This window comes from Apteryx mantelli, chromosome 2 (genome assembly GCF_036417845.1).
Source record: "Apteryx mantelli isolate bAptMan1 chromosome 2, bAptMan1.hap1, whole genome shotgun sequence".
In the NCBI taxonomy this organism is placed as follows: Eukaryota; Metazoa; Chordata; class Aves; order Apterygiformes; family Apterygidae; genus Apteryx; species Apteryx mantelli.
In genome coordinates this window covers 136,776,045-136,801,467 of record NC_089979.1, presented here as the reverse complement: position 1 = coordinate 136,801,467, position 25,423 = coordinate 136,776,045, and the positions used below count along the sequence as shown (strand labels likewise).

General features: G+C 38.9%; 1 protein-coding gene and 1 pseudogene across 4 annotated transcripts in view; one reads left to right on the top strand and one right to left on the bottom strand.

Moving 5' to 3' along the window:
* Positions 1–16,179, bottom strand: part of CRPPA (CDP-L-ribitol pyrophosphorylase A) — a 134,204-nt gene extending 118,025 nt beyond the window's left edge. For 3 of the 4 annotated variants that reach the window (XM_067291625.1, XM_067291627.1, XM_067291626.1), the window contains exons 1-3: positions 16,007–16,078; positions 13,402–13,510; positions 8,825–9,104 (exon numbers count right to left, since the gene is read on the bottom strand). In XM_067291625.1, the coding sequence (XP_067147726.1) occupies positions 8,825–9,104; positions 13,402–13,454 (333 nt within the window). In that variant the 5' untranslated portion in view covers positions 13,455–13,510; positions 16,007–16,078. Of the gene's footprint in view, positions 1–8,824; positions 9,105–13,401; positions 13,511–16,006 lie in introns of all 4 variants that reach the window. The other variant, XM_067291624.1, reaches the window with a different exon arrangement.
* A 7,213-nt stretch (positions 16,180–23,392) lies between these two features.
* On the top strand, positions 23,393–25,160 carry LOC136991409 (tigger transposable element-derived protein 1-like; annotated as a pseudogene).
* The last annotated feature ends 263 nt before the right edge of the window (positions 25,161–25,423 follow it).

Below are 25,423 nucleotides of genomic sequence, written 5' to 3'. Positions count from 1 at the left end.
AAAACGCAGTTGGGGACACTTCGGGGCAAGAAATCAAATTTATTCTCAGTGCAATATTTAATGAAGGAGGGAAAAATTAGGGAAGGTGTTCATGCCTAATCTTTGGCCAGAGAGATGACATGGATGACAATCTCTTCCAGATCCTGCCATTTAGAGGTGGCTAGAGTGATCTACTGTTTTGAGCATATATTTTTATGACATGAAGAGAGCAGTACTACAGATCATTTAGGCAAGATAGGCCCTAAAAGGCTGGTAAAATGATACAATGATTAAATGAAAAGTTCCAATTAGAATCCTTCCCCCCACCTCAAAACCATCATAAAATAAATACTTGACATTTCCTATCCATTAACCTGGTTTATGCAAGATGAAAGATGTAAGCCAAAATAATTTCAATCACCAATTTTAATCACTATTTAAAGTCAACAGGCAGTAGCACCTTTAACTTCTTTATCTTAAGATTCACATTTATACCCCTGCTGCTTGGTAAACATTAAAATACACTAACGAGCATTTAACTAGTTTTATACTAAAACTAGTATTTCCTTTTGGTAATCAGAATGGTATGACTCACCTATGTATTTCAATAATTCTGCCACAACATATACTCAGATTCTTAATTTTCAATATCAGTGAATGCATTACATATATAGCTGGAGATGTCCCAAGCTGCCTGAGAGAAAATGGAATTTAATTACTATTCATGTTTATTAGTAAAAGAAAATGAGCTAAAGTAAGCTGGATAACTTTAAGAAGTCATTTTGCATTTAAAACAGACTTAAACAAAAGGATCTATAATTAATGAAATTGTTACTTCTATTCAACATATACTTAAAGATTCTAGAGTAAATTGATCTCATCCTTTCCTATCTACTTTTAATTCATTGTTGGACCAGGAAATTGTTTTCTTGCATTTTTAATCTTCAACCAATTTCTTAATCTTGAATGAAACAGCTATTGAAGTGAACATGTTGCTATGGGTACTATTTGACTTTTTTAATTGCAAATTACATTAATAGATTAAGAAGCTTAGGCCTTATCAGTTTGCCTTAATTTTCATCTTGTATCTGAATGGCAATCCACTAGGTTTAAGGTTCCACTATGCAGGCCCCTAGATATCAGATTATTTGTACCTCTACAGTAATTCCCCAGTCTACTCAATAAGGAGTATGGCAAAAAAGAATTGATTCCTCCTGCAAGTGTTTGATCACAAATGACAGTCAAGAATACAGAGAAATGTTTACTACTTTCATCGCTTTCTCCTCCTCTGTTCCCTCTTAGGCATGCCTTTTTGACACTCACTATCCAGAGACTAAATCTGTTCCTCCTAAAGGAAAATTGCAGTGTGAGTTCCAGCTTCTACCCTGTTCAATTTTACAGAAATTCACTTTGTACTTTAAGTGAGCTGTGAAAGGATTCTAAGGTTGTAACTGTAATTCACCACTACCAGACTTCTCATTTGGTTGTATTCTTTTTTATTATTTTTATTATTTATTCTTTTTTATTAGCTTGAGCCGAATAGAAAAATTATAAAAGCTACTACTAAAAACAAACAACAGTTAATCTACTGAACAGTATCTCACTACTTCTGTCAGATGCTCCAGTCTTTGCTTTTTTTCAGCAACCACAAAACATCCATGCTCCCTTCACATATGCCAGCTCTTCAACCAAACAGACAAGCCTTTGCTTCCCTCCTCTTCACACACACACTTCCACCGAGAGGGGCAGATGAGGCTTTTATTCAGCTCCTCACACCCATCCCATGAGTTGAGATTCCCCACTAGAACCTGGGCCCCATCTACCACCCCAGGGCTCCCCATCTCATGCTTTTGGCTCTCAAGTTAGATCCTCAGTTAGGAGCGCGTATCATGAACACCCTTCACTTATTTTAAGGAACTATTCTTTTTATCTGCTACATGAAGGAGCAAGCTGAGTAACTAAATACGATACATCTTTGCTGAAGGCTGCTTCATTTTCCCAAGTCTTTTTTTTTTTTTTTTTTTTTTTTGAGATGAAGCAGCTTCATTTACACAGTATCTTTAAGTACACTTAAGTACACGAAGCTATGCTTGAAATGTATTTCCAGAATACCTGTATTCTACCTAAAACAAAGTAAGGTAAAAATTACTATATGTGCAGTTTTCCCAAAGCTAAAGAACATGGATTAAATCATCTTTATAAAAAGGATTAAATACTAGTTTTATTAGGCATGGTATTCTGACTCTGTTAGTAAAATACAAAAATGTTGCAAAGCAGAAAGGGATATTAGATTTTAAATTTTTGACTATAATTTATGTATTTGAGTTAGTTGAGTGGCATCACTCCTAATGAATGCAATGATTCATCTAAGTCAGTTAACTGAGACTGGGAAATTAGAGTCTTTTCTCCCCTTACCAGTGCTTTCCCCCCAAACACTGCATCTTGTTAGGACAAAGACTTCAAGTATTTGCTAACAATATATTAGTTTCCATTCAGCGGAGAAAACAATTAAAGACTTGGCTGAGAAGGTTATATCTTTCTACGGGACTAATAATGCCGTAAGCCAGAAACATCAGTATATTTCTGATAGTTATCCATTACTATGCAGTAGGAAGAGAAATAATAATCCATTGTCTGGTTATTTTCTGTACAGCAGCAAAACCACACTAAGAAAAGCTGAAAAAAATACACATACATACACACATTAAATCCAAATGGTTGAAGTTCTGACACAGTATCATCATTTGCAGCCAAGGATGCCAACATTAACTTTATGAGACTGCTATGAGTCCCCAAAGACTGCCTGTAAGAGCACTTCATCGCTTACGTGTGGGAGGCTGACCCATGCATTTTGTGTTTTAATTAAGTTAAATCTGCAAGAAACCTACACTGGCTGCATTTCATTTTCCTAAACAAATATAGAATCATCATTGTGTAGCCACTGTAACCAAAGTGCCATAAGTAGTATGCAAAGATGCTAATTTGTCAGTGACTTGATTGATGAACGGTTGATAAATGTTGAATAGTTGATAAATGATAAATAATAGAATTTAAACTGATAATCTGTGAAGATGATGTTATGGCCAATAGCAAACACTAAGGAACAGATAATGCATGGGTCACACACGAACCAAGGGAAAAAATGACCTATTAAAAATCCCAACACATAATTTAACAACTGCGAACTAGGTTCTGTACATGTTCAAACATAATCATAAACAGTGCAAGCCAGAACCTCTAGGTGCAGTGTCAGGATCCAAGATTTAAAAGGTCAGTAAAGTCAGAATCAAATGACTTCTGACAACTAGACCTACCTACCTGCCTGCCCTTCCTCCCCCAGTGGGACAGCAAGCTTGGTATACAACTGCAGCGATAAGCGGTTTAATATTTGTAAACACTAACCTAAAAATATGTTGTCTTCTCCCAAAAACATTTCTGACTCCTAAGATTCAGCCTTTAAGCTGAGAGAGGCATGTCAATTCTCATTTTCTGCTAGTTTATAAAGAACATTTGAATTGCTCAGCTCAATACCACATAAAACAGAAAAATGTGATAAATAAACCATCACTGGATCTTGAGGCTCATGTCTCAGAAATTTTAAATATTTTTGACAATAGTTTATATTATCAACCTTGAAGAAATGGAAATAGCTATGTGCCCACTAAAGGGTTTTCTTCATAATCTTCAGTCAGACCTCAAATGTTTTCATTTATTATTTTTGTGCATTAAGTTAGGATGGCCATGCTATTTTTAAATTGAAGATGTTTTAAGTTTCAAGTTTTGAAATAGTTTCACGTATTTGCCACTTCTGTTCCTTTCACATATGCTGGAAGTTATTTAGTGCTTTTCTTCAATTACACTGTCTTAAAACAAGAACATTCTGATCCTACAAATACACACACTGAAGAGTAAACTACAAAGAATTTATGACTGAATTATGTGGTCACAATTTAGTGCTGATCTAAAAACCCAAAGTGGGGGGGAGGGGAACCTCATTCAATAATATAGAGACGTTCTCAAATATCTGACTTCCCATTTTGATTTCAAGCAGGAACCTTAACTTTTTGTGACTTCATGTTTGCATGAAGAAGCCTTGTACACAGAGATTCAATAGCAAGCACACACTTTAGAGTCTAATCGCTCTATTATTCTGGGTTCTAATCCTAATCATTCAATTTCTTAAAGTGCATTGATTTCAATTATATTGATTATATCCGTTCACATCTCTGTCTTTCAGTAGGAAAGAATTTCCTTGAATAAACTGGACAGATTGAAGCAGCCTGCTACATATTTGATTTGAAGTTCAGCCTTAACAGAATAATTTCAAGTTTCTACGTGTAGTAAGTACTATGAATTGGTTTCAAAAGCAAAGATTATCAACAACAAAAATGTATTTTAGTAAGTATTTTTTCAAGCAATAAACTGCAGCCTCTAATAACTTTATTATACATATGACACAGCAGAAACTTACACTTTTAAAAATCTCTGTTTTCCTTAATACATCCTTGTATTTTCTTAAAAAGGTCTTAAAAATCAAGCAATGTCTCTTATCACTATCCATGAAAAGGGATCAGGTTCCAACGCTAGCATCTGAACACCAGAAAGCATAACTACATTCAGCAAACACTTAGAAAACTGCTCTTAACCACTAACTAAATCAGACAGAAGGAAGAAAGTATATTGAGAACAATCTACAATAAGCAGTATTGAAGTACCTTGAGAATGATGTAATACTTAGAATTATCTGGGATGGGACAACTCTATGTGGAATAAGATAAAAGGCTTCCAGCAGTAAAGACCAGATATAAGTCCTTTGTTGCACTGTGTATATATAAACAATTAGCTCATGATTCTCAAATATGAAGAATCACTATTTTCTATACTAAGGCGTTTCCAAAGCTTACTGAAGTAAGGGAAATAAAACCAGCTGAACGCAACTGAATCCATCAAATCTTCCAATTTTACAAGTTTCAGAAGACTGAATCTATTCTGATCTTCACAAACAATAGTTCTCCAAATGTTGTTTTCTTCTAATGTTGCTATATAACACCTCTTAAAATCAATAATATATATTTTTTCATTGGCATAAGTCAGAGGTTCCTAAACTACAGAACTCTCATCATCAGTGGAATACAAATCACTTCAAAATGAAAATATAATCAATTCTTTATTCTGCTTTTGCACTAGTGTCTGACAGGATAGCAGGAGCCCCCCAAAGTACAAAGCGCAGGATGATAGCAGAGACCTTGAGAACATAGGCACAGAATGACTTCAGATGGCCCAAGCGTATAAACATGAATCAAACAGTCTGTTACTGGTCATTAAATGAATGCAACCTCTAGAGCTGGCTAAAACCAGTCTTAGAGTATAACAAAGGCAGCAAAGATCATGTGTAAAATATTCCAAATACAGTGAAAACAGAGGATACAAGAAAACATAAAAATGTCATTGCTTCTAAAAGAACAAGAACAGTGAAAGAAAAGAGAGTGGAACTGTTCCAGCTCTGCCTCCCCAGCTTAAGTATATCATACCTGATGAGCCTTATTACTTATCCATTCAAGTCTTCCTGCATCTTCAGTGGAGAAAAAGCATTGCATTTTGGTTTGTCATTCACAGTATTTTGCTAATGCAACTCCACAATCATACATGAAGTGTTTTATTTTGCTGTATAATCAGGTTAAAGAACAGTATGCATGTGCGCGTGTTCTCTGCTCCAGCCTTCCAGCAAAGCAAGACTGTTATCGCAGCACTGAGTCTGAGTAAACTCAGAGACAACAGACCAAGCATGATATGTGAAGGTTTTTTCTGGATGGAGATATTATTTTGATTGATTGCGTATATGAATCAAAGTCCATGAGACTAAATAGTACAGTATATCTGTACAGGCACGTATGATTTGCTCAGATCCTTGCTAATTATGAAAACAGATTAATAATGTTCAAGAATTTCCAGAATCCAGCTTCTAATTTTAAGAATGCAGAAGTTTTGATTTCAGTCTGTTTACTCAAATAAACAAACTATATTTTCAAATCTAGTTTATATTTTAACTAGTGAAAGAGTCTCTGACTGTAGATGGCTTTTTCCTCTCCATAGCAGAAGTGACAAGATCCTCCCCCCTTCTGGATTTTATTCTTGTAAACACTTTTTTGGTTATGTTGTTTAAAACGCAATGTTTGCAGTGAGATATTGCTAGAGGCTTTGGACTAATACCTTCTGAAGCTTCCACTTCTCCCAGCTTTTACTAGCAATAAAGAATTTGTTTCTAGAAACATGTCAATTAATCATAAAATTACCCCCAAAATATAAATGGAATTTAATTGGTTACAAAGTTATATTTTCACATAATCAAAGGATGCTTCAAAGATTTAAGGCATAATTTATTAGTTCTGGATAGGTTGCACATTTTGATTCCTACAGGCAAATAACAAACTGATTAGTAAGTGTAATAAAGTAATTTATTTGTCTGACAATTGGCAGCGAGAGATGCAATAACTTACTTGATCAAATGCCATTTTAAAGAACATTAAAGTTTCTCATAATTATGCTATCTATATGGTACGCAGATGAACAACAATACAGCATTATTCCTATTGCATTAGTGATTTAATATGATGTTTCTGCCAGGTTTTGTACCTTTCTACATAATGCAAAAGGAAGTAATTACTTTTTGCACTGAAAGATTGAAGAATTGACCCTCTAGATATGCAAAGAATTAGACTATATGAAGAACTAAAGATGATAGATTCTCCTCCACCAAAATCTTTCTGATATTCAAAACCACGCACGTCAGTTTCGAGAAAAGGTCTTGGCTTTCCATTCATTTAGTTCCTCAAAATTCTGTACAATTGTCAGGTGAAGATAACCACCTCTCTCTGGCAGGCAGCTATGCTAGTTTGTTACATAAAATGAAGTTCTTCTCATGTTCCCCAATTCAACTACTATGACAGGTAACATTAGTAGCTAACAGCTTTCGGAGTCCAGTTCTCTGAGGGCCCAGCTTCAGTAAATTCAGTGGACCACAGAGCCATTAAAAACCACACACATTTTAGAAAAAGATTATATAGTGGAAAAGACAACTATGTATAAGATCACCTGTATAAAATCATATGATACTCAGGTGATCTAGGCAAGGAGATGTTTACCAGTCAGAAGTTCAGATAAGTACACTGCCTTGAGATGGTCTATGGAGACTGCCTTGGTTCTCTACTGTTTTACTGAAAATACGGTGCTATGCCTTACACCCAACTAATAAAAAAAGAAAAAGGAAAAACAGGGGAAAAAAATTAAATGAAAATCGTAACAGGTTCAAGAAAAAGTAAATTTTTCTGGCTCTCACTAATAACTTAAAATACACAAAGCAAAGTGTAAGGGCTGATAAACCATAAAGACACCTAAACAAAAACACATTCAGAAAATAGTTATTTCAACCCCACACCAGCACAATTAATCCCACTCTTCTACTACTCTCAAAGACTTTCCTTTAAAACAGATTTACAAAGTGGATTTATTTTAAAGTCTTTGGCAGAGAACCAATTCTGGAAAGATATTTCCTGGTAAATAAGAAAGGTCAGAAACCTTCAAGATTCTAACAGAATTTAAGTTCAAGTGACCATGGAAAGCAATGTACTGTATCACTGAAAACTATAAAGCACAGTTTCTGTTTTATTCCCATTCCTAATGAAGCCAACCTACAAAAGTATAGGCCAATTGCTAGGAAGCTATATATGTTTAGATTTGTAATGCAGATATGTTCTGAGAGCCCTTAAATATTATGTAAATTAAATCACATAGGTGGTACACTGGAAAAAAAAAACAAAAAAAACCAAAGGGGAACTAAGGAAATACCAAAATTCATCATTTAGACTCTTTATTTCACTGTTAAAGTTGCAAACACATCTGTCAGTTAACTTCTTTACCTCATTTCCTGGAAGAGACAAGTGGCAGCAGATTTTCCTAGTTTCCTAACACCCAAACAATCTGATGCCATTACTGAATTAAACCTCCAATCATCTCATTGAAGTGGGGAAGCATTTTACCCACTTACTATTGGGGAACTGAAGTACAAGGTAAATATACCAAATTGTGCAAGTCCTGAATTTCTTATATCCCTATCCATCCTCGTCAGTCAGTCTTTCCACCAGTTCCTCTTGCTGGCAGTATCATTAATAACTCTACCATTCTATTTACATCACTGTAACTTCTACCAACTCCTCCCGGTCACTTACCACTTATTTCCTCAGAAATCTTTCTAGTTCCTGTAAATATTCCCAAGAAAGTACACAGTCCTCAAATACAGTCATGACAAGAAAGATCTCCAAACGCATACTGGAGGCTTCCAGCTTCCTCATTTCCCAGCAGTTTGCAATGCTTAAGGGTTCTAGACAAATCTAGTGTTAACACAGAGATAGTTCCCTTGCCACTTACCTACTCAGGATTTGCATGCAAGTATGAGATGAACGCGCATAATGTTTGTTACTCAGCCAATCTACTGCTCTCTTCTCTGGACGCAATTAGCAAACACTAACAAACATTAGCATTAGGCAAGAATTACGCATAGAAAAGGCGGTAAATTATCATTAGGCTAGCTACGTTTTGACTAACAAATTGCAGATGAATTTAATATCTTACTGATAGCCTCTAATAGCAATAATCATTCTCTATAGCAAATAATGCCTGTTGCCTTTAAAAAATGTCTCCTCCAGTCTGACCTCTCTGCATAACTAGAGTTCTGAATCTATTCTACTTAAAAATCAACATATCATTAATGTAAATCCCAGGAGATCCCACTTTTACCCTGTACAGTATATAAGAACATTGCAGTGTTGCATGGCTATTTAGTACATACCCCATGTTCTTTAGCAGCCATAACCACTTCTAACAGAATATCTTCTTCAACAAATGGCCTCACAGCATCATGGATAACCACTACTTCTGGTTTCTGGAGCAGATATTTGGAAAACTCATTCTCTGCAAATACTTTCAGTCCATTAAAAATTGATCGGTGACGAGTTATTCCACCTTTTACTACTGTAACTCTTTTGTGGCCATATTTCTGAATGATAGTCTTCATTGTTTCAATATTTTCAGGAGAGACCACCACAATAATGTCAGATATCCAACTTATCCTGGAAGAAATAGTACAGAAACAGAAAAAGTAGACATGAATGACAAAATAAAATTACAAATATCTGCATGAGATAAAGAAATTCATATTAAAAAAATCAAGATGGCTAAATAAAGCATCTCAATATTCTCCAGTAATTATATTTTGTTTGTACATTAGCAGCCTATCCCTGCTACATGGAGAGCCACATGAGACTATCTCTACCAATATGCGGATGTCAAAGTAATTGCAATTCTGGGAACTCACTTCCAAAAAAACAGTTTGCAGAAATAAAAACTTCTGATAATCCTTCAGAAGGCCTTCAAAACAATTCTTACTGCAGCCTCATCACCAGCTTCAAATGTAATTTCTAAATCAACCACATGCCTTCTATTTTAGTTTCTGCTAAATTCAGTCTCCAGTAAAATGGTAAATTCTGGGATCTGGAACATACCAAGCTCCAGTATGCAGTACACTACATATAAGTGAATAAGAGCAAGGCAGCAATGGGACCAAGTAAAAAGCTCTGGAGACAAAGATCACTGCATCAAGGCAGACATTAGCAGAAATAGACAGACTGCTAATGAATCAAGACTATGACACCTGAGTGTTGACAGAAGGCATTACGCTGGTAGTTTGGAAGAAATATATATACATACATATATAAAAATATATATGTGTGTGTGTGTGTGTGCGCGTGCAGATTTCTGCTGTAGGAAGGTAGCAAAACATGAAAATGAAGTTATGCCAGCCACAGTCGCCATCACATGAAAAGAGTTTTTAAAAACTTGAAGCTTCTAACACAGGTATCAGCCTAATTCTATCATGGGGGAAGAGGGAGGAACCCACAAGATTAAAAACAGTCATAATTGAAGTTTGGCTAAAGTCATACTTGGGTCAAAGGACCTAAGAACAAAAATTACAGTCACATGCAGCATACTATACTTCAAAATAATGAAAGTGCCACAATCCAAATTCAATTACTCAAGTGTTTTATTTCCTAAATGCTATGTAGAGATCATCAAAAAGGATTTAACATTATTTTATTTCCTTTCTGCATCTCCACAGATGACAGTTACTTTTTTTTTTTTAAGCACGACAGACACAAAGCTAGTCAGATGAACAATGAACTGAAAAAACATAATTTACTATACTCATGTGGAACCTACAAATCTGGCTTTGCAAAAAGAGGGAGAAGTATGGCATATTCTCACTGCTAAAACAAGTAAAACTATTGAAAATGATTCTGCAGACACAAGAAGGACCAAGGTTACTAAACCCTTGCAATTAAAAAAAAAAAAAGTAAAAACGAAAAATTTATGGCTCTTCAGAAATGCATAGGCTCAACCTCCTGGTGTCTACTCTAACACAAGAGAAGGTATCACCTAGAACCTATCCTTAGTCCGAAAGGAAAGTCATCTGCGAGGCAAATCATTTCTCCAGCACTATATAAGACACCAGTGCATCTTCCATCTTCTATGTGGGTTTTGTAACTAATGTGGAAAACTGTACTTTAATGAATTTTAAAAGAACTACTAAAAATAAAATAAATGGAAGCTCTATTAGCATTGTTAAAGATGATAAAAATTTTTCCTCATGTTCATTTTGTTGTTAACAAACACAGAAAATTCAGCCAAACTAACATTCTCAACATTTCTTATTAAAGTTGAGCACATGTAAAATCTGAAATCATACAGTTTCAAGATTCATTTTGAATTGTCATTCACCACAGGTTCATCAAAAGGTTCGAAAACTCTCAAATGAGTCCTGGCACAGTTCTACACTTAGCTATAAAACTTTGCACTTCTGCACAACTTCAACTCAAAATTAGGGCAAGCAAATTGGATTCATCTCAGACCTTCTTTGCATATTGAGATTCAGTCATTTAAATAAAGCAAAACTCAAGGAGAGCTATTTCACATTAATAGAAAATAAGAGCTCTGCACTCCTATATGCAGAAAGACTAAGAAAATGTACAGTTCCCAGAAACAGAAGACAGTCTGCATATTTACAAGTGACAGTGAAAGAAAAGAAAGAAAAGCACTGACATTTCCCATTCTGGAGTCAAATAAAAAAAGATTATGATGCAACTGCGGAGTATACAGCATCATATGAGAACTAGGGAGAGAACTGAAGTACTGGCCAGCCCATGATAAATCTGCACACAGGGGGGTTGGAATGGCTCAAGGCCTCCAGTGGTACAATACACCAAAAAGTGACAGGACGCGGTCACAGCTCCACCCTGTGTCTGCATAAACACATTCATGAACTTGAGTATATCCTCCTTAAACTCACTCTGGACTACTGTTCTATGATTAGAGCTGAGATTCAGAGATGCAACCTATTCCTGTAGGTGTATATAGGTAACCTCTAGATTGATTAGGTGGAAGAACAGTTTGTGCTTTGTTGCATAAATGTCCCATCAGAAGTGTTGTACAAAACTCATAAAAAAGTACTAATTCAGTAAAGTATGCTACAAATTTCTCATGAATGGGAACTGTGTGTCACACTGGTGCTTTAACTTTTAAAGATCTGCTTATGGAAATGTCACAAAGTGATTTAATGAATGAACTATAAAGACTGTCAGAGGACACTCAATCAGGCAGCAAATGGTCTGTTTTCCTTAATCTGTCACACCCTTTCCTTTCGAAAGCAGATTTCATACTAAAATAATAAATTCAGGATCTGCTCAAAAACAGTTTTAAAATAATAAATATCCTTTCCATTTGAAAATATTAAATCAAGGAAAAAAATCTTTCATTCCGTCTGATGATGCAAGCTTTAGAAACAATCAGAACAAGGCACAGAAGAGATCTGAATAACGTAGTCCAATATGCTTTAAAAGGTAACAAATACGGAACTCTATTGCTTCTACACCACATGGGCTGTAGTCCTATATTGGAAAATCACATCCAACCAAATGAAACAAAAGTAACAATCCCAGTTCTAATCACTTGACAATTACCTTGAGACAACCTCAAGATTAGTAAAAGCAAAACAATGAAGCAAAAAGGACTATATGTTTCTTTAAGATTGCCCTACTGGTCATGACTTACTGAAGTGCAAAATTTCTAAGTAGGTCAGCTGCCTAGTGGAAAACAATACTGTTTCATTAAATTTCAGCAAAAGCATATGCATTTATATTAGCTGAGCTAGAGCTCCAAGAAAAGTAATTCAATAACTCAGAAACAGATTAAGCTATTACCCGAGTTAACAAACACGGACTGCAGAAGAAATGAAGTAACAGACAGGTTATGCTTTGAGACTCTTATCACCTAACAGCAGGCTCAGGTACCAATGTGATTTTGAGGTTTTAACCCTCTATTAGTTTACTTGTGTATAAAATGAAACAAGTACCAACTCTGAGCCTTAAATCTGACAAAAGGCTTAAACACTTGCAGTCAATTTCTTAACCAGACCAGTAGCGACTTGCCTCACACACAACCTACTGAAATCAGCACTAGCATGGGCAAAACAAGGCCAGAGTCAGGCAGTGACTGCTGAGATGGCTTTAGTAGCATAAAATACAATCTTTCACTGACACTCTTCAGAGATAAAACAGAAATTACTACATTAGTTTTGGTGATATTATTATTTGAATACCAAACGACAAAAAGGACTGTTGAAGGCAAAAAGCAAGCGTAATTTTTTGCCCCCCCCCCTTTTTTTTTTGACTTTCTTGATATATGAAAAAATATACAAATACTTTTTTTTTTTTTTTTAAACTACACAGAATGCAAGCAGGGAGATTTTAAGTCTCAAAAGCATCCTAGATACATTAAGCAAGTTTTGAGCATCTCATGTACAAAAGTGACCCATTTTCCCTGAAAAACTAAACCAGTATTCCTTATTGATCAGAAAAGATAAGAAAGGTAATATCTTTATAAAGGTAAAACATTTGGATTGTCTGCTATCTTTATTTTTAGCTGGCAAGCAATTTTAAGAATAAGCTAATGATAACCGGACAAGCAAAACTAATGTGCTAGTCTACATTTAACAAAAATGAAATTGCGTGACCTATGTAACTAGTAAGCAAGCATCAGCCAATGAGGATAAAAATATTTGGCAAATAAACTATAAAAGACACTTCTGAAGAGGCAATTCTCTGGAAGCTTCCCTCAGGTAATGTTTTTTGACATCAGGCCACCTGTTTTGTGAGACTACATCACTGTAAGCAAAGAAGCTGGTTGAAGCCATTGGATAATGTGTTTACTGGAATAAAAACAATTAACTCTGCACTGTACTTTCAGTGATTGGTGAAATATGAGCAGAGCAAGAGAGCAGAGCAGCTTATTTGTCCCAAAATTTTAAACTTTTACCTTAGACAGTGTTCCTCTCTATAGCTTAGAGAAACATGTACGGGTGTGTGCATGCACACATGGAAGTGAGATTCCTCCTTGCCTCAAAAAAGGAATTGGAAAGGTCCTACTGTAAATAAACATATACAAAAGAATTAAATTGAAGGAAGAACCCTACTAGTGCGTATAGAAGCAAAAAGGAAGAACACCATTGTAGTTCCGTTGGACTTGATGCAAAAGCCTCACAGAGTTCAACAAAAGCAGAAACAAATTCATAGGAAAACTGATACACTTAAGTTTTCTAATATATTTTATTTTTATCCCCAAGGTAGGACCTGGGCCTGACCTTCCTATCAGCACCACTGTACTGGTAATAAAAAGCAATCTTTCCTCCCTATCCTATTTTTTCTTATCTCCTTTTCCTAGGGGCATTATCTTTGATTATTATTGGCAGGCCAACCTTGTGCATTCTGTCATCCTAGGCAACAGGATATGCTGCTTATTCATTCATGTCTGCTCTTGTCTTCTTGTCTGCCAGTTTTCCACATCAATATTTACAGTTCTCACTACTTTCAATGGAATAGTGTAAAAATCTTTATCTCCTCATGTTTAAAAGGCACATGCAAAGCAGCTGCAAATTCTTGGTTTGCTAATATATTTCTGGCTGTATGTTGCTACTTTTTTTTTTTTTTTTTTTTTTTTTTTTTACAGACCAAAAACCCCAAACTGAAAAATAGCTGAAGTAGGTGAGATAGCCTATAATGACTTCTCACTGGGTTTCTGTTTAACGAGCTAATGATTTAGTCAATTAGAGCAGGTAAACAATATCAGAAGATAATATCAAAACAAACACAGAAAATCTGCAACTTCTAGGTGGTAGATGATGTGACAAGCTGCAGTTCCTCAATAATATTATATTTTCTGTGCCTACATTTACACAAACTAAGAACAAGGTACCTCCTTTACACTTTTAGAGTTGAAGGAGTTGAGATGAAAACAAGTCATTCAAGCTTTAAATTACATCTGTTCCCAATTCCCTGTACACATACATACCAGGCAACACTCCATCCAAATCAGTACAGAGATGGCAGAAAGTTCTGCCTATGAGAGGACTGGCACTAACTATTACACTCCTAAAGCTAAGAGAAAGCACTTGATTGATTCTCTCACAATCTAGTTAGGATCGTGTGCTTGGGTAAACTGTACAATTAGAATTCAATCTTCTAATTTTTTGCAGCTTTAGAACATAAATGTAATATTGTTGCTCAAAGGACTGTTATTCTCCCAGAACTTATTGGCAGTAAAAAGTAAAGATTTTTATGAGTATGTTTTACTTTCCTGTGAATATCACTTCCTTCCCAAACCTCATTCTGTTCTTTTTTTCCAGGTCTCTAACACACTGACTGAGGATATTATTCTTTCTCTCTGTAGATTCCCACGACATTTTGGCAGAAGCTACAGCTGTGATAAGCTTTGGATTAGAGGTTTTGCTTACTGATGTGTTTAGCTTTGTGACTAGCTGCTGTTGAAAATTAAATAAAGAAAACAAGCAATATTTCTTTCATAAAGTAACAAGTGACCTGAGGGAAGCCTCTCTGGGTGGGAATGGAAAAAGAGTCCCAATTTTGATGTTCTACAAGTTTCCATGAGTTAAGAGCTCCGGGAGAAGTTGGCAGTTTCATTTCTTTTCACCACCCTCTCCTCTCCCTCTCCTCCCCATTTCTTCCCTCTAAAATCTAAAGGTTTGCTTTTCTACAAGTTACTGCAAAACATCTAGTATACTTCCGACACTCCACTCCTACCTGCAGTGTTTCAAGTGACACTAGATACAAGACTTACATTAACATTGGACAAAAATATACTGTCAGTTACATGCCTAGAACTCAACAGTCTCATTAGAAGGAAAAACCTGACTGCTAAGATATCCCATTACTTAAATTCTTTGCTCCTATGTAAACAAAGGAGAGTGACGCGTGAAGCCTCAGACTAAGAGAGCTATCAGCTTCTAGTTCTGTACCTAGACTTTACCCAAAACCAAGGAACCCTTTAACTTTCCTCTGAGGCAGGACGCTACATCACAGACCATAACGGTGAAGTGTACTGCAGTGATCTTTGACACAGACCATTGGGTTTCCCCGCTTCGAAGACGGGATGAGACCTTGTTCGCAGGCCCCTGGCGGGTCCTGACACCGCTCCCAAAGGCCGCGGCACAGAGGCGGGTACGCGGCTCCTTCAGCTACCTCAGGCAGCCACAGGAACCCTCGCGCCTCGAACCCGAAGGCTTGCACGGGCCTGCGCCAAACGCGGCGCCGCTCCGAGAGGGGGCCGCGCCGCCGGGAGGCGGGCACAGGGCTCCCACCGTCCCCCGGCCCGGCCGCCGCCAGGCCCCCGCGTTTCCTGCCGTTTGTCACACGTTTTCGCTGCGTGGGGCGGGACCCGGTCCCACGGAAGAACAACGCCCTCCCGTACGGGCATGGGCAGCCGCACCACAGGCACTTGGGGCCGTGAGGGCGGCAGGCCCAGGCGGCCCCTGGCGCGGCGGCCGCGGTCGGGCGAGGGGCGGCGGGGGCAGCCCGGGCCGCGGCGGAGGCCGCAGGGCGCGGCGGGGCGGCGCCGGGCTAGTTACCTCTCTATCGCCCGCACCGCGTAGCTGACGAGCGGCCTCCCGTGCACGGCGCAGAACTGCTTCGGGGTGGCGCTGCCCAGGCGCTCCCCGCTCCCGCCCGCCGGCAGCACCGCCGCCGCCGCCGGCGGCCTCGCGGCGGACCCGGCGTGGCGGCTCCCGCTCGCGGGCTCCATCCGCGCGGGGCAGGCTGCTGCTCGGCGCCGCGCCGCTCCCGCTCGCCAGCCGCCCTCCCCGCCCCCAGCAGCAGGAACCCGTCTGGGACGGCGCAGCCGCCCTCCCGCCCCGCTTTATTTGCCCTGCGAGGTCCGCAATCCAAGGAATCCGGCGCCCGCCTGCTCGCCTGCCCCCAGCGGGAACTGGGCCCTCCTCGTCGCCCACCGCGCGCGGCCAGCCCTGCATCACGCGCCGAACCCCCGGGGGGTGGTTGAGGTGCCCGCCCGCCCACCTCCCGCGACGCGGGCGAAACACCCCGACAAGGATAAAGGGCATGCAATGGCGCGAGCAGGGGCAGCCGTTGGCCCTTTAAATACGGGTCGCGCTGGTGCTTCCCGGTGGCGCATGCGCGGCTCGGGCCTGCCTGCTCCCACCTGCGGCGAGCCGGGAGTGGGTGGCGCGGGGGGTGCGCGCGACTGGGGGGCCGTTAGGGCCGTCTTGGCGGGGGGGCGGTGCTGCCCTTCTCTCCTTGTCGCGGGCTCCGCTGCTCTGAGCGGGCTGGCGCGTTTCAGTAAGCGTGCCGAAGTCTGGTGTATCTCTCCCTCAGTCCTGGAAGGGAGCGGTTCTAACAGCAGCAGTCCATTGACTGGAAGAAGCCGGGGTGTTCCGGCTCTTTTGACACGTCGTAGGCAGTAGCTGGGACAGGCTGGCCAGAAAGTTCACAGGGTTTATACCCATTAGGTGCTCCCATTAGGAAGCACGGGCCAAGGGAGGAGGGGGCTTGCTGGGCATGTCCTCAAGTCACACATGAGCAATCAGCAAAATATGGCTCAGATTGATACGTCTGGTTTCATTACTTACACATCTTGCTTTGTAGTTTGAGTGTATTTAAATATCAGTACTACAGCCTATCTTCATCTGGCGGGTTTTGACACCTCACTGCAAATCTGAAGCAACTGCTGTGAGCTTGTTACCATTTGTCAGGAGCGAGGAGGGCCGGCTGCTCTGCGGGGGGTGTGCTGGAAGCGGAGCACGATAAAGAGTAAGGCCAGTGGGAGCGGGATGCTCAACCTGAGTTGGGGTCAGGATAGAGTCCAGAGGCTGCAATCCAACCCGGTTCAGTAGTCACCCAGCAAGCCCGCAGTGATGAGGCAGGTGCAAGGGCAAGCCAGGAAGCAGAGCCAGTTGGTCAGGGTTGGAATGGAGGAGGCAGGAGACAGAGCAGAGACATAGCTGCTGTGTAGTGCAGGCGAGGGCCAGCAGCAAAGCCTCTCCTTAAAAGCAGCTCCCAAGGGAAAGGAGAGGCTGGCTCTTGCTTCTAGCTTTCTTCACAACAGCTGTTATCAGTGAAAGAGCTGGCGCTGAACGCAGTAAGTTAAACTCCTTAACTCAGGTGACTGCACTTCTAGACGGGGGGGATGCGCTCAGGGCCCTGACACTCTTCTGGTGGATGTTATTTTTAGAAACAAAACAGTGTCTTATTCATGGACTGTCCTAAAATGACCAGAGGCTGCAGAGTCTGAATTTTTTTATCTGTTTTTTATATTTTTGAAAGCTAACTTATTTACAGCTTTTCAGGTTCCTATTAGTTGTGTTAAGAGGAACCTAAGTAGAGCACACATGGAGGCTTTACTGAACCAGTCTGACTTAAAAGCCAGCATGGGAGGAAGTTTGTTGTGTTCCAGCTGTGCTGCTTTGCTGGTGTCAGTCTTACTGTCACAAAACCAAAAATTGATTGCTGATATTAAAACAGTACACCTGTGCCCTGGGATAAATTGATTCTACATAGAGTAGGAGTGAAGTGGTCCTGCTAGCAAAGGCAGAATTCACAGGTACCCCTGATATCTGTATTATTAAGAAGGTCCTGGAAAATTGCACGGTGCCATGCAGACTTGATGCCATACTGTGTGTATGGAGGTGCTGTATGCAGAGGTGTCTTGACAGATAAGTCAATGAAGGGAAATCACCAGCAACTCTTCAGCATGCCCAAGATGAAATTTTCATGTTAAGGTAGGTATCTCCACTATCTGCGCTCATTTTGGATCATGTAAGTCATGTTATTTTGACTTTCTTTTCTTGCAGCAGTTCTGTACAAACACATTTATGGCAGATTATTCTGCAGTATTCCCAATTTTTCCTTTTTTTTCATGACAACAGACATTCTGAATTCCTGACTCACATCTTCATAATTCAATGCATGCAGAACACAGTCATTAATCTAGTCAAGTGTAGCTCTTTTCCAGACTTTTTCCTTGTCTACATTATTATAAGCAGAAAACTAAGGTCTTTTGGCTCCCATGACTTCTCCCACTGTACACTGGTTCTGAGTGGTATGTAGGTCTTTCCACACGCTCACACTCCCTTCAGAACTATTTTCCCCTTCCTGACATTCTGGTTTTGCACTTCTTCCCCTACTGCAGCAGTCTGTTATGCCTAGCATCCTCTCTCTTGCCCAGCCAGTGTTGCTCCACTTCACCTCTTTCATGCATATTGATTCCTTCTGTGAAGGAGGAAAGATCAAGAGAGATTAAGGAAAGAGGATCATATGGAAAAATTGATTCTGTTCTTGTTATGCAGCCCATCTTCCTTATTATATTAGGTGGATGAGGTTTGATCTGTCTAGAAGAAAGTAGTGAACTCCTAAATAGATATATGGGAGTAGGAAGTCTACTTCTGTAGTTGTGTGACTGATTTGCCAGAGATTACATAGGAAATTTGTGCAGGATGAGACTTTATATGTGTGTTTTCAAACGTGTACTTTTTTTAACTAACTTCTCAAGTACAAAACCCTTCTTCTACCTTTCAAATTTTCAGAGGGTAGAACTACTTTAGTAATAACAAGCCACCTTTTTTTCCCCTCTGTATTAGCTCAAGGAATCACATGAGAAAGATCATGTCCTGTAGGTGTAATCTCTTAATCAAGTGAACAAGAAAGAAATACTAAATATAGTAGTTGATTGGATGTTGGAGAAGAAGTTTTGGTCTGAAAGGTACCTCTGATTTGTGTATGATCAGGTGTCAGTACTCTGTTTTGTGCTGATAGCACCTATTAGTTCTTCCGGAAGCCCTTCTGTATATATTAAGATTACTGGGGTCTTGATTAGATTGAGCTTGTTACTGCTATTTCTCATCTTGTTTTATGTTTTCTTAAGCAATGACACAGAAGGAAGAACATATTTAACATTATTATCAATTTATGCTGTGTTTTAGCATGATTTAAGAAACTGATGATTTTATTTTTTACATCTTTGTAATATTCATGTTCACAGTAAAGAGGAATAAAACAAAATGGCATTTCAATAATAAAAAATTTGCTTCAATTCCATTCTATGTTACATTTTCTACTGAAACAATCTAATCATTGGTTACTGCATCCAATACATGCTCATATATAAACATTTGAAGTGGGGTAAAAATGAATTCAAAAATAGTGTGAGAACAATTTTACACCTTTTTTTATTAGGTAAAGAAGGCCAGAGGCAACATTTTTGCCTCAAAGCAAGTAAAGAACAGGTTAATCCATCATTTCTGTGCAGAGCCATAACATCTGAAACCACACTGGCAGTTTGCAATTATGCAGTAAATATGCCAATCATATCTTTGAAATGAAAAGTTTTGTTTTTAATTGAAGAAAGAAGATATGCACAAATTGGAACCAAATTACAAAAGTGAAATTCACCTGAGAAATTAACTAATGGGAAAAAGAAGAATCTGTTTCTATGACTGAAACACTTATTAAGAACCTTAGGTTTTTGGAGCAGTAGAAATTGTACTAAAAGCTTATTGTAAGAAATGAGTGAAACAGTTAAATGTTTTAATTAAAAATTGCAGTTGAGTCCTCTGTAGATGTGGTATAAATTAACTGAGAAATTGGCTGTTCCTTTTTCAAAGTCTTTTCTTAGCTTGTGAGACATTTTGTTTTTAATGCAGGCAAAATTACATGAATTTACCTTTTCTTGATCAGCAATAAGGTTCACCATTGTGTGCTTTAAAGTGAAGTACATGCAATCAAGTATTAGTTGGCAAATTAAAGTGAATGGTAAAACAAAATTACAAAAAAGAATCCAATACTGCCTGCTATGGAATTGCAAGATCTATAGAAGACATTAAAACTAAAAATATTTATGTTCTGTCACCCATTCTTGCAGCTAACATGAGATCTGTAGCATTCTGAGCAGTGATGCAGGTTTTCAGCCAGGACCTTCTGCTTGCAGGATTGTATTTCACTGATTTTATCCAGATGTGTAACAGTTACTACTTTAGTTGTGGCAAACCATAAAATGAACACTCAGAGCTGTAAGTTAACAAGTAGAATATCTGTTCGTTTCGGAGAGAGAGATTTTCTGTTCCCCTAAGATGGATGACTTGCCTTTCTTTATGTCACCAATAACTGTGTTTGTAATTGTTGAAGTCATTCTTTACAAAGACAGACATAGATTCTTTGTGTATCTAAAGAGCTTAGAAAGTACCTGAAAGGACAGTATTTCAGGTTTTATCTTACATGCCTATTGCTTTTTATACTTTACACCAGATCTGAAAGCATTATGGCTTCATCATCACTTCTACATCTGTAAATGAAAAAAAAATTGAGAAAGCATAAGTATAGGTAGACATTTTGTTCCAGGCATTTTGTTTCAGTTCTGGTTGATCACTAGAAAAAATAATAGGGTGAAAGTCATCTTTTATGATCTTCACAATCTTTTATTTGTTGCTTGCAATTGAGACCAGATCTACCCTCTGTAGCTCTTTTGGACTGACTTGCTCCTCTGCTGTTTCAGTCTTAGTTGCACAGTATCTGTCTCAGAATATTTACTCCATGGTGACAATGGGCCCCAAGTCAGTATAATGTCACAGGGAACATATGGCGTGAGGCAGTGCAATAGACAGTGGAATGTTGAAAAAGCCAAATTTATTTTTCCTCCAAATCATAATTAACTCCTTTGGGGAAATCTTAACTTATTTCATATTAGCATGTTTTTGCTAATATGATTGCAAAGGGTTTATGTCTTGCTCTGATATTCTTTGGTGAAAAATGCTATAGATGTGTGGAATATTTACATAAACTGTTGTGCTATTGATGATTTGCTCCTACTGCTATGTGGATTTGAGATCAAAATAGCTTTTATTCAGCAAGGGAGTTATGCACATGCATAACTTAAATGATATAAATAGTTAGGCTGCCTATCAAATATCAAAGGGTACTTGCATGCCTAGTATACACAGTATATAGAATCACCTATAGATCAGATCCCTAAAGAGAATTATAAATGCTGTTGCCTTTGTGTTATTTTGCATAACACATTTCCACAAAGTATTTTTGAGTATGGTTTTGATTTTTGACAAAATGGTGTAATGGGCTCTAAATTTTAGTTAATGAGGTAGAAGCACTCCATGATTTTTAGTTTTCTAATAGTTGAAGGGTAATTAAAGAATATGAATATTATAAATGTAAAGGAAATGTGGTCTCTGAACCCCATTTCTCTGAATGGAATGTTTTCATACTTGCACTTCATTGTAGGTAAGTGTTGAAAAACATATGTTGAGTTTCACCTACTGTATTATGTGTGTTTTATGTCACACCTTCAGCATTGTTTTACATGGTTCTGTTAGATAACTTAAAATTCTTCTAGAGTCTATGAACACTGGATACACCAAAAAAACCACCTTGCTCACGTTCTGTGCAAGTACTGGAGAAAAAATTGGCAGTGATTTCATGTGATGTTTGACACACGTTTTAAAGCCTCCACGTAAAATGTTACTTTCTTTCTGGAGTGTTTATCCTTTCTCTACTCTATAATACTTCTGGATATTTCCATGGGATATGGAAAGTTAGCTCAAGAGCTAATGGGTACTTTGTATATGCAAAGTAGAAGAACTTTAAGAGAATTACCCCACAATATCTAACCTGATAATTCATGAGAGTAAGAGACTCTGACTGCAAGAGTTTTTGTAAAATTCAGAAATATTATGGACTTGAAGAAAGTGTCCTACTGCTTTGGGGAATGCTGTGACAAGTAGGTGATGAGGTGGAGGCCTCATGTAGTTTTTCATGAGAAAAGGTTGACTCAGGTCTTAAACACTTAGCTCTCGGTGGGTGGTCGTGGCTTCTAGGCATCTTGGTCAGATGCTAAATAATGCCAAGGTAAGGTAGGCCTATCTGCTGAGTTTTAACATCACCATTTATTGTTGTGGTTTGTAGGAACTGTGTTTTGGGGTGTATGACTGTCTGAATGCACTGTATGGTGACCTTAATTCAAATTAAGAAATATGGAAGTTGAGGGACAGAGATCCCAGAGGCTGCTTTCTGCTGTCATTGTGGCTTAACAACTGGCACCAGTCATTAGGGTCTAGCCCCATCATCTCAGTGAAAAAGAAATGCGTAATTTATTCTCTTCTGACTTGCTTCCAGAATTGGAGAAACAGCTACCTCTGAGGAAAGGCTAGTACTAGTTTCCTTTTCCCATAACAATTCAAAGAAAGGGTCTGTAGAATTGGTTAAATATGTGGTATGCAGCCACAAATGCCAATGATACAGAATGATATAGGGGAGGAGTAGAGAATGCTCAGGAGCTGATTTTAGATTTGGAATAGAGTTGGGGTTTTCATTGCTCTAGTTTTTTGTTTGTTTGTTTTAAATTTCATGTGTGCCTATTATCGTGCCTTGTTTTATTACTTTCCGATGTTCTGTGTTATCTCCATGCAATGCTTGTGAGAGGATGTGAAACTATTCACCAAACTTAGTGATGGAGAGAATCAAATAACACCTGTTGAAATTTTCAGATTCAGTGTGAAAGATACTGTAGGATTACAGGCAGACCTCATTTTATTGCACTTCACTTTATTGTGCTTTGCAGATATTGCATTTTTTTACAAATTGAAGGTTTGTGGCAACCCTGCGTCGAGCCGGTCTATCAGTGCCGTTTTTCCAACAGCATGTGCTTACTTCGTGTCTCTGTGTCACATTTTGGCCATTCTTGCAATATTTCAAACTTTTTCATTATTATTATATCTGTTATGGTGATCTGTGATCAGCGATCTTTGATGTTACTGTTGTAATTGTTTTGGGGCACCACGAACCATGCCCATATAAGACGGCAAACTGAATCGATAAATGTTGTGTGTGTTCTGACTGCTCCACCAACTGGCCGTTCCCTTGTCTCCCTCCCTCTCCTCGGGCCTCCCTGTTCCCTGAGACACAACAATATTGAAATTAGGGCAATTAATAACCCTACAATGGCATCTAAGTGTTCAAGGGAAAGGAAGAGTCGCACGTCTCTCACTTTAAATCAAAAGCTAGAAATGATGAAGCTTAGTGAGGAAGGCATGTAGAGAACCAAGACAGCCCGAAAGCGAGACCTCTTGCGCCAAGCAGCTAGCCAAGCTGTGAATGCAAAGGAAAAATTCCTGAAGGAAATTCAAAGTGCTGCTCCAGTGAACACACGAATGATAAGAAAGCGAAACAGCCTTATTGCTGATATGGAGAAAGTTTTAGTGGTCTGGAGAGAAAATCCAACCAGCCACAACATTCCCTTAAGACAAAGCCTAATCCAGAGCAAGGCTCTAACTCTCTTCAATTCTATGAAGGCTGAGAGAGGTGAGGAAGCTGCAGAAGAAAAGTTTGAAGCTAGCGGAGGTTGGTTCGTCAGGTTTAAGGAAAGAAGCCGTCTCCATAACGTAAAAATGCAAGGTGAAGCAGCAGGTGCTGATGTAGAAGCTGCAGCAAGTTATCCAGAAGATCTAGCTGAGATACTTGATGAAGGTGGCTGCACTAAACAACAGATTTTCAGTGCAGACAAAACAGCCTTCTATTGGAAGAAGATGCCATGTCGGACTTTCACAGCTAGAGAGCAGAAGTCAATGCCTGGCTTCAAAGCTTCAAAGGACAGGCTGACTCTCTTGGTAGGGGCTAATGCAGCTGGTGACTTTAAGTTGAAGCCAATGCTCATTTACCATTCTGAAAAGCCTAGGGCCCTCAAGAATTATGCTCAGTCTACTCTGCCTGGGCTCTATAAATGGAACAACAAAGCCTGGATGACAGCACATCTGTTTACAACATGGTTTACTGGATATTTCAAGCCCACTGTTGAGACCTACTGCTCAGAAAAAAAAAGATTCCTTTCAAAATATCACTGCTCATTGACAATGCACCTGGTCACCCAAGAGCTCTGTTGGAGATGTACAACAAGATTCATGTTGTTTTCATGCCTGCTAACACAACATCCCTTCTGCAGCCCATGGATCAAGGAGTCATTTGACTTTCAAGTCTTATTATTTAAGAAATACATTTCGTAAGGCTATAGTTGCCATAGATAGTGATTCCTCTGATGGATCTGGGCAAAGTAAATTGAAAACCTTCTGGAAAGGATTCACCATTCTAGATGCCATTAAGAACATTCGTGATTCATGGGAGGAGATCAAAATATCAACATTAACAGGAGTTTGGAAGAAGTTGATTCCAACCCTCATGGCTGACTTGGAGGGCTTCAAGACTTCAGTGGAGGAAGTAACTGCAGAGGTGGTGGAAATAGCAAGAGAACTAGAATTAGAAGTGGAGCCTGAAGATGTAACTGAGTTGCTGCAATCTTACGATAAAACTTGAATGGATGAGGAGTTGCTTCTTAGGGATGAGCAAAGAAAGTGGTTTCTTGAGATGGAATCTACTTCTGGTGAAGATGCTGTGAACATTGTTGAAATGACAACAAAGCATTTAGAATATTGCATAAACTTAGCTGATAAAGCAGCGGCAGGGTTTGAGAGGATCGACTCCAACTTTGAAAGAAGTTCTATTGTGGGTAAAATGCTATCAAACAGCATTGCATGCTACAGAGAAATCCTTTGTGAAAGGAAGAGTCAATCGATGCGGCAAACTTCATTGCTGTCTTATTTTAAGAAATTGCCACAGCCACCCCAGCCTTCAGCAACCACCACCCTGATCAGTCAGCAGCCATCAGCATCGAGGCAAGACCCTCCATCAGCAAAAAGATTACAACTGGCTGAAGGCTCAGATGATGGTTAGCATTTTTGAGCAATAAAGTATTTTTTAATTAATGTATGTACATTGGTTTTTTAGACATAATGCTATTGCACACTTAATAGACTACAGCATAGTGTAAACATAACTTTATATGCACTGGAAAACCAAAAAATTTGTGTGACTCGCTTTATTGCGATATTTGCTTTATTGAGGTGGTCTGGAACCAAACCTGCAATATATCTGAGGTATGCCTGTACAAGCTTTACCATTTATTACTACACTGACAGTAT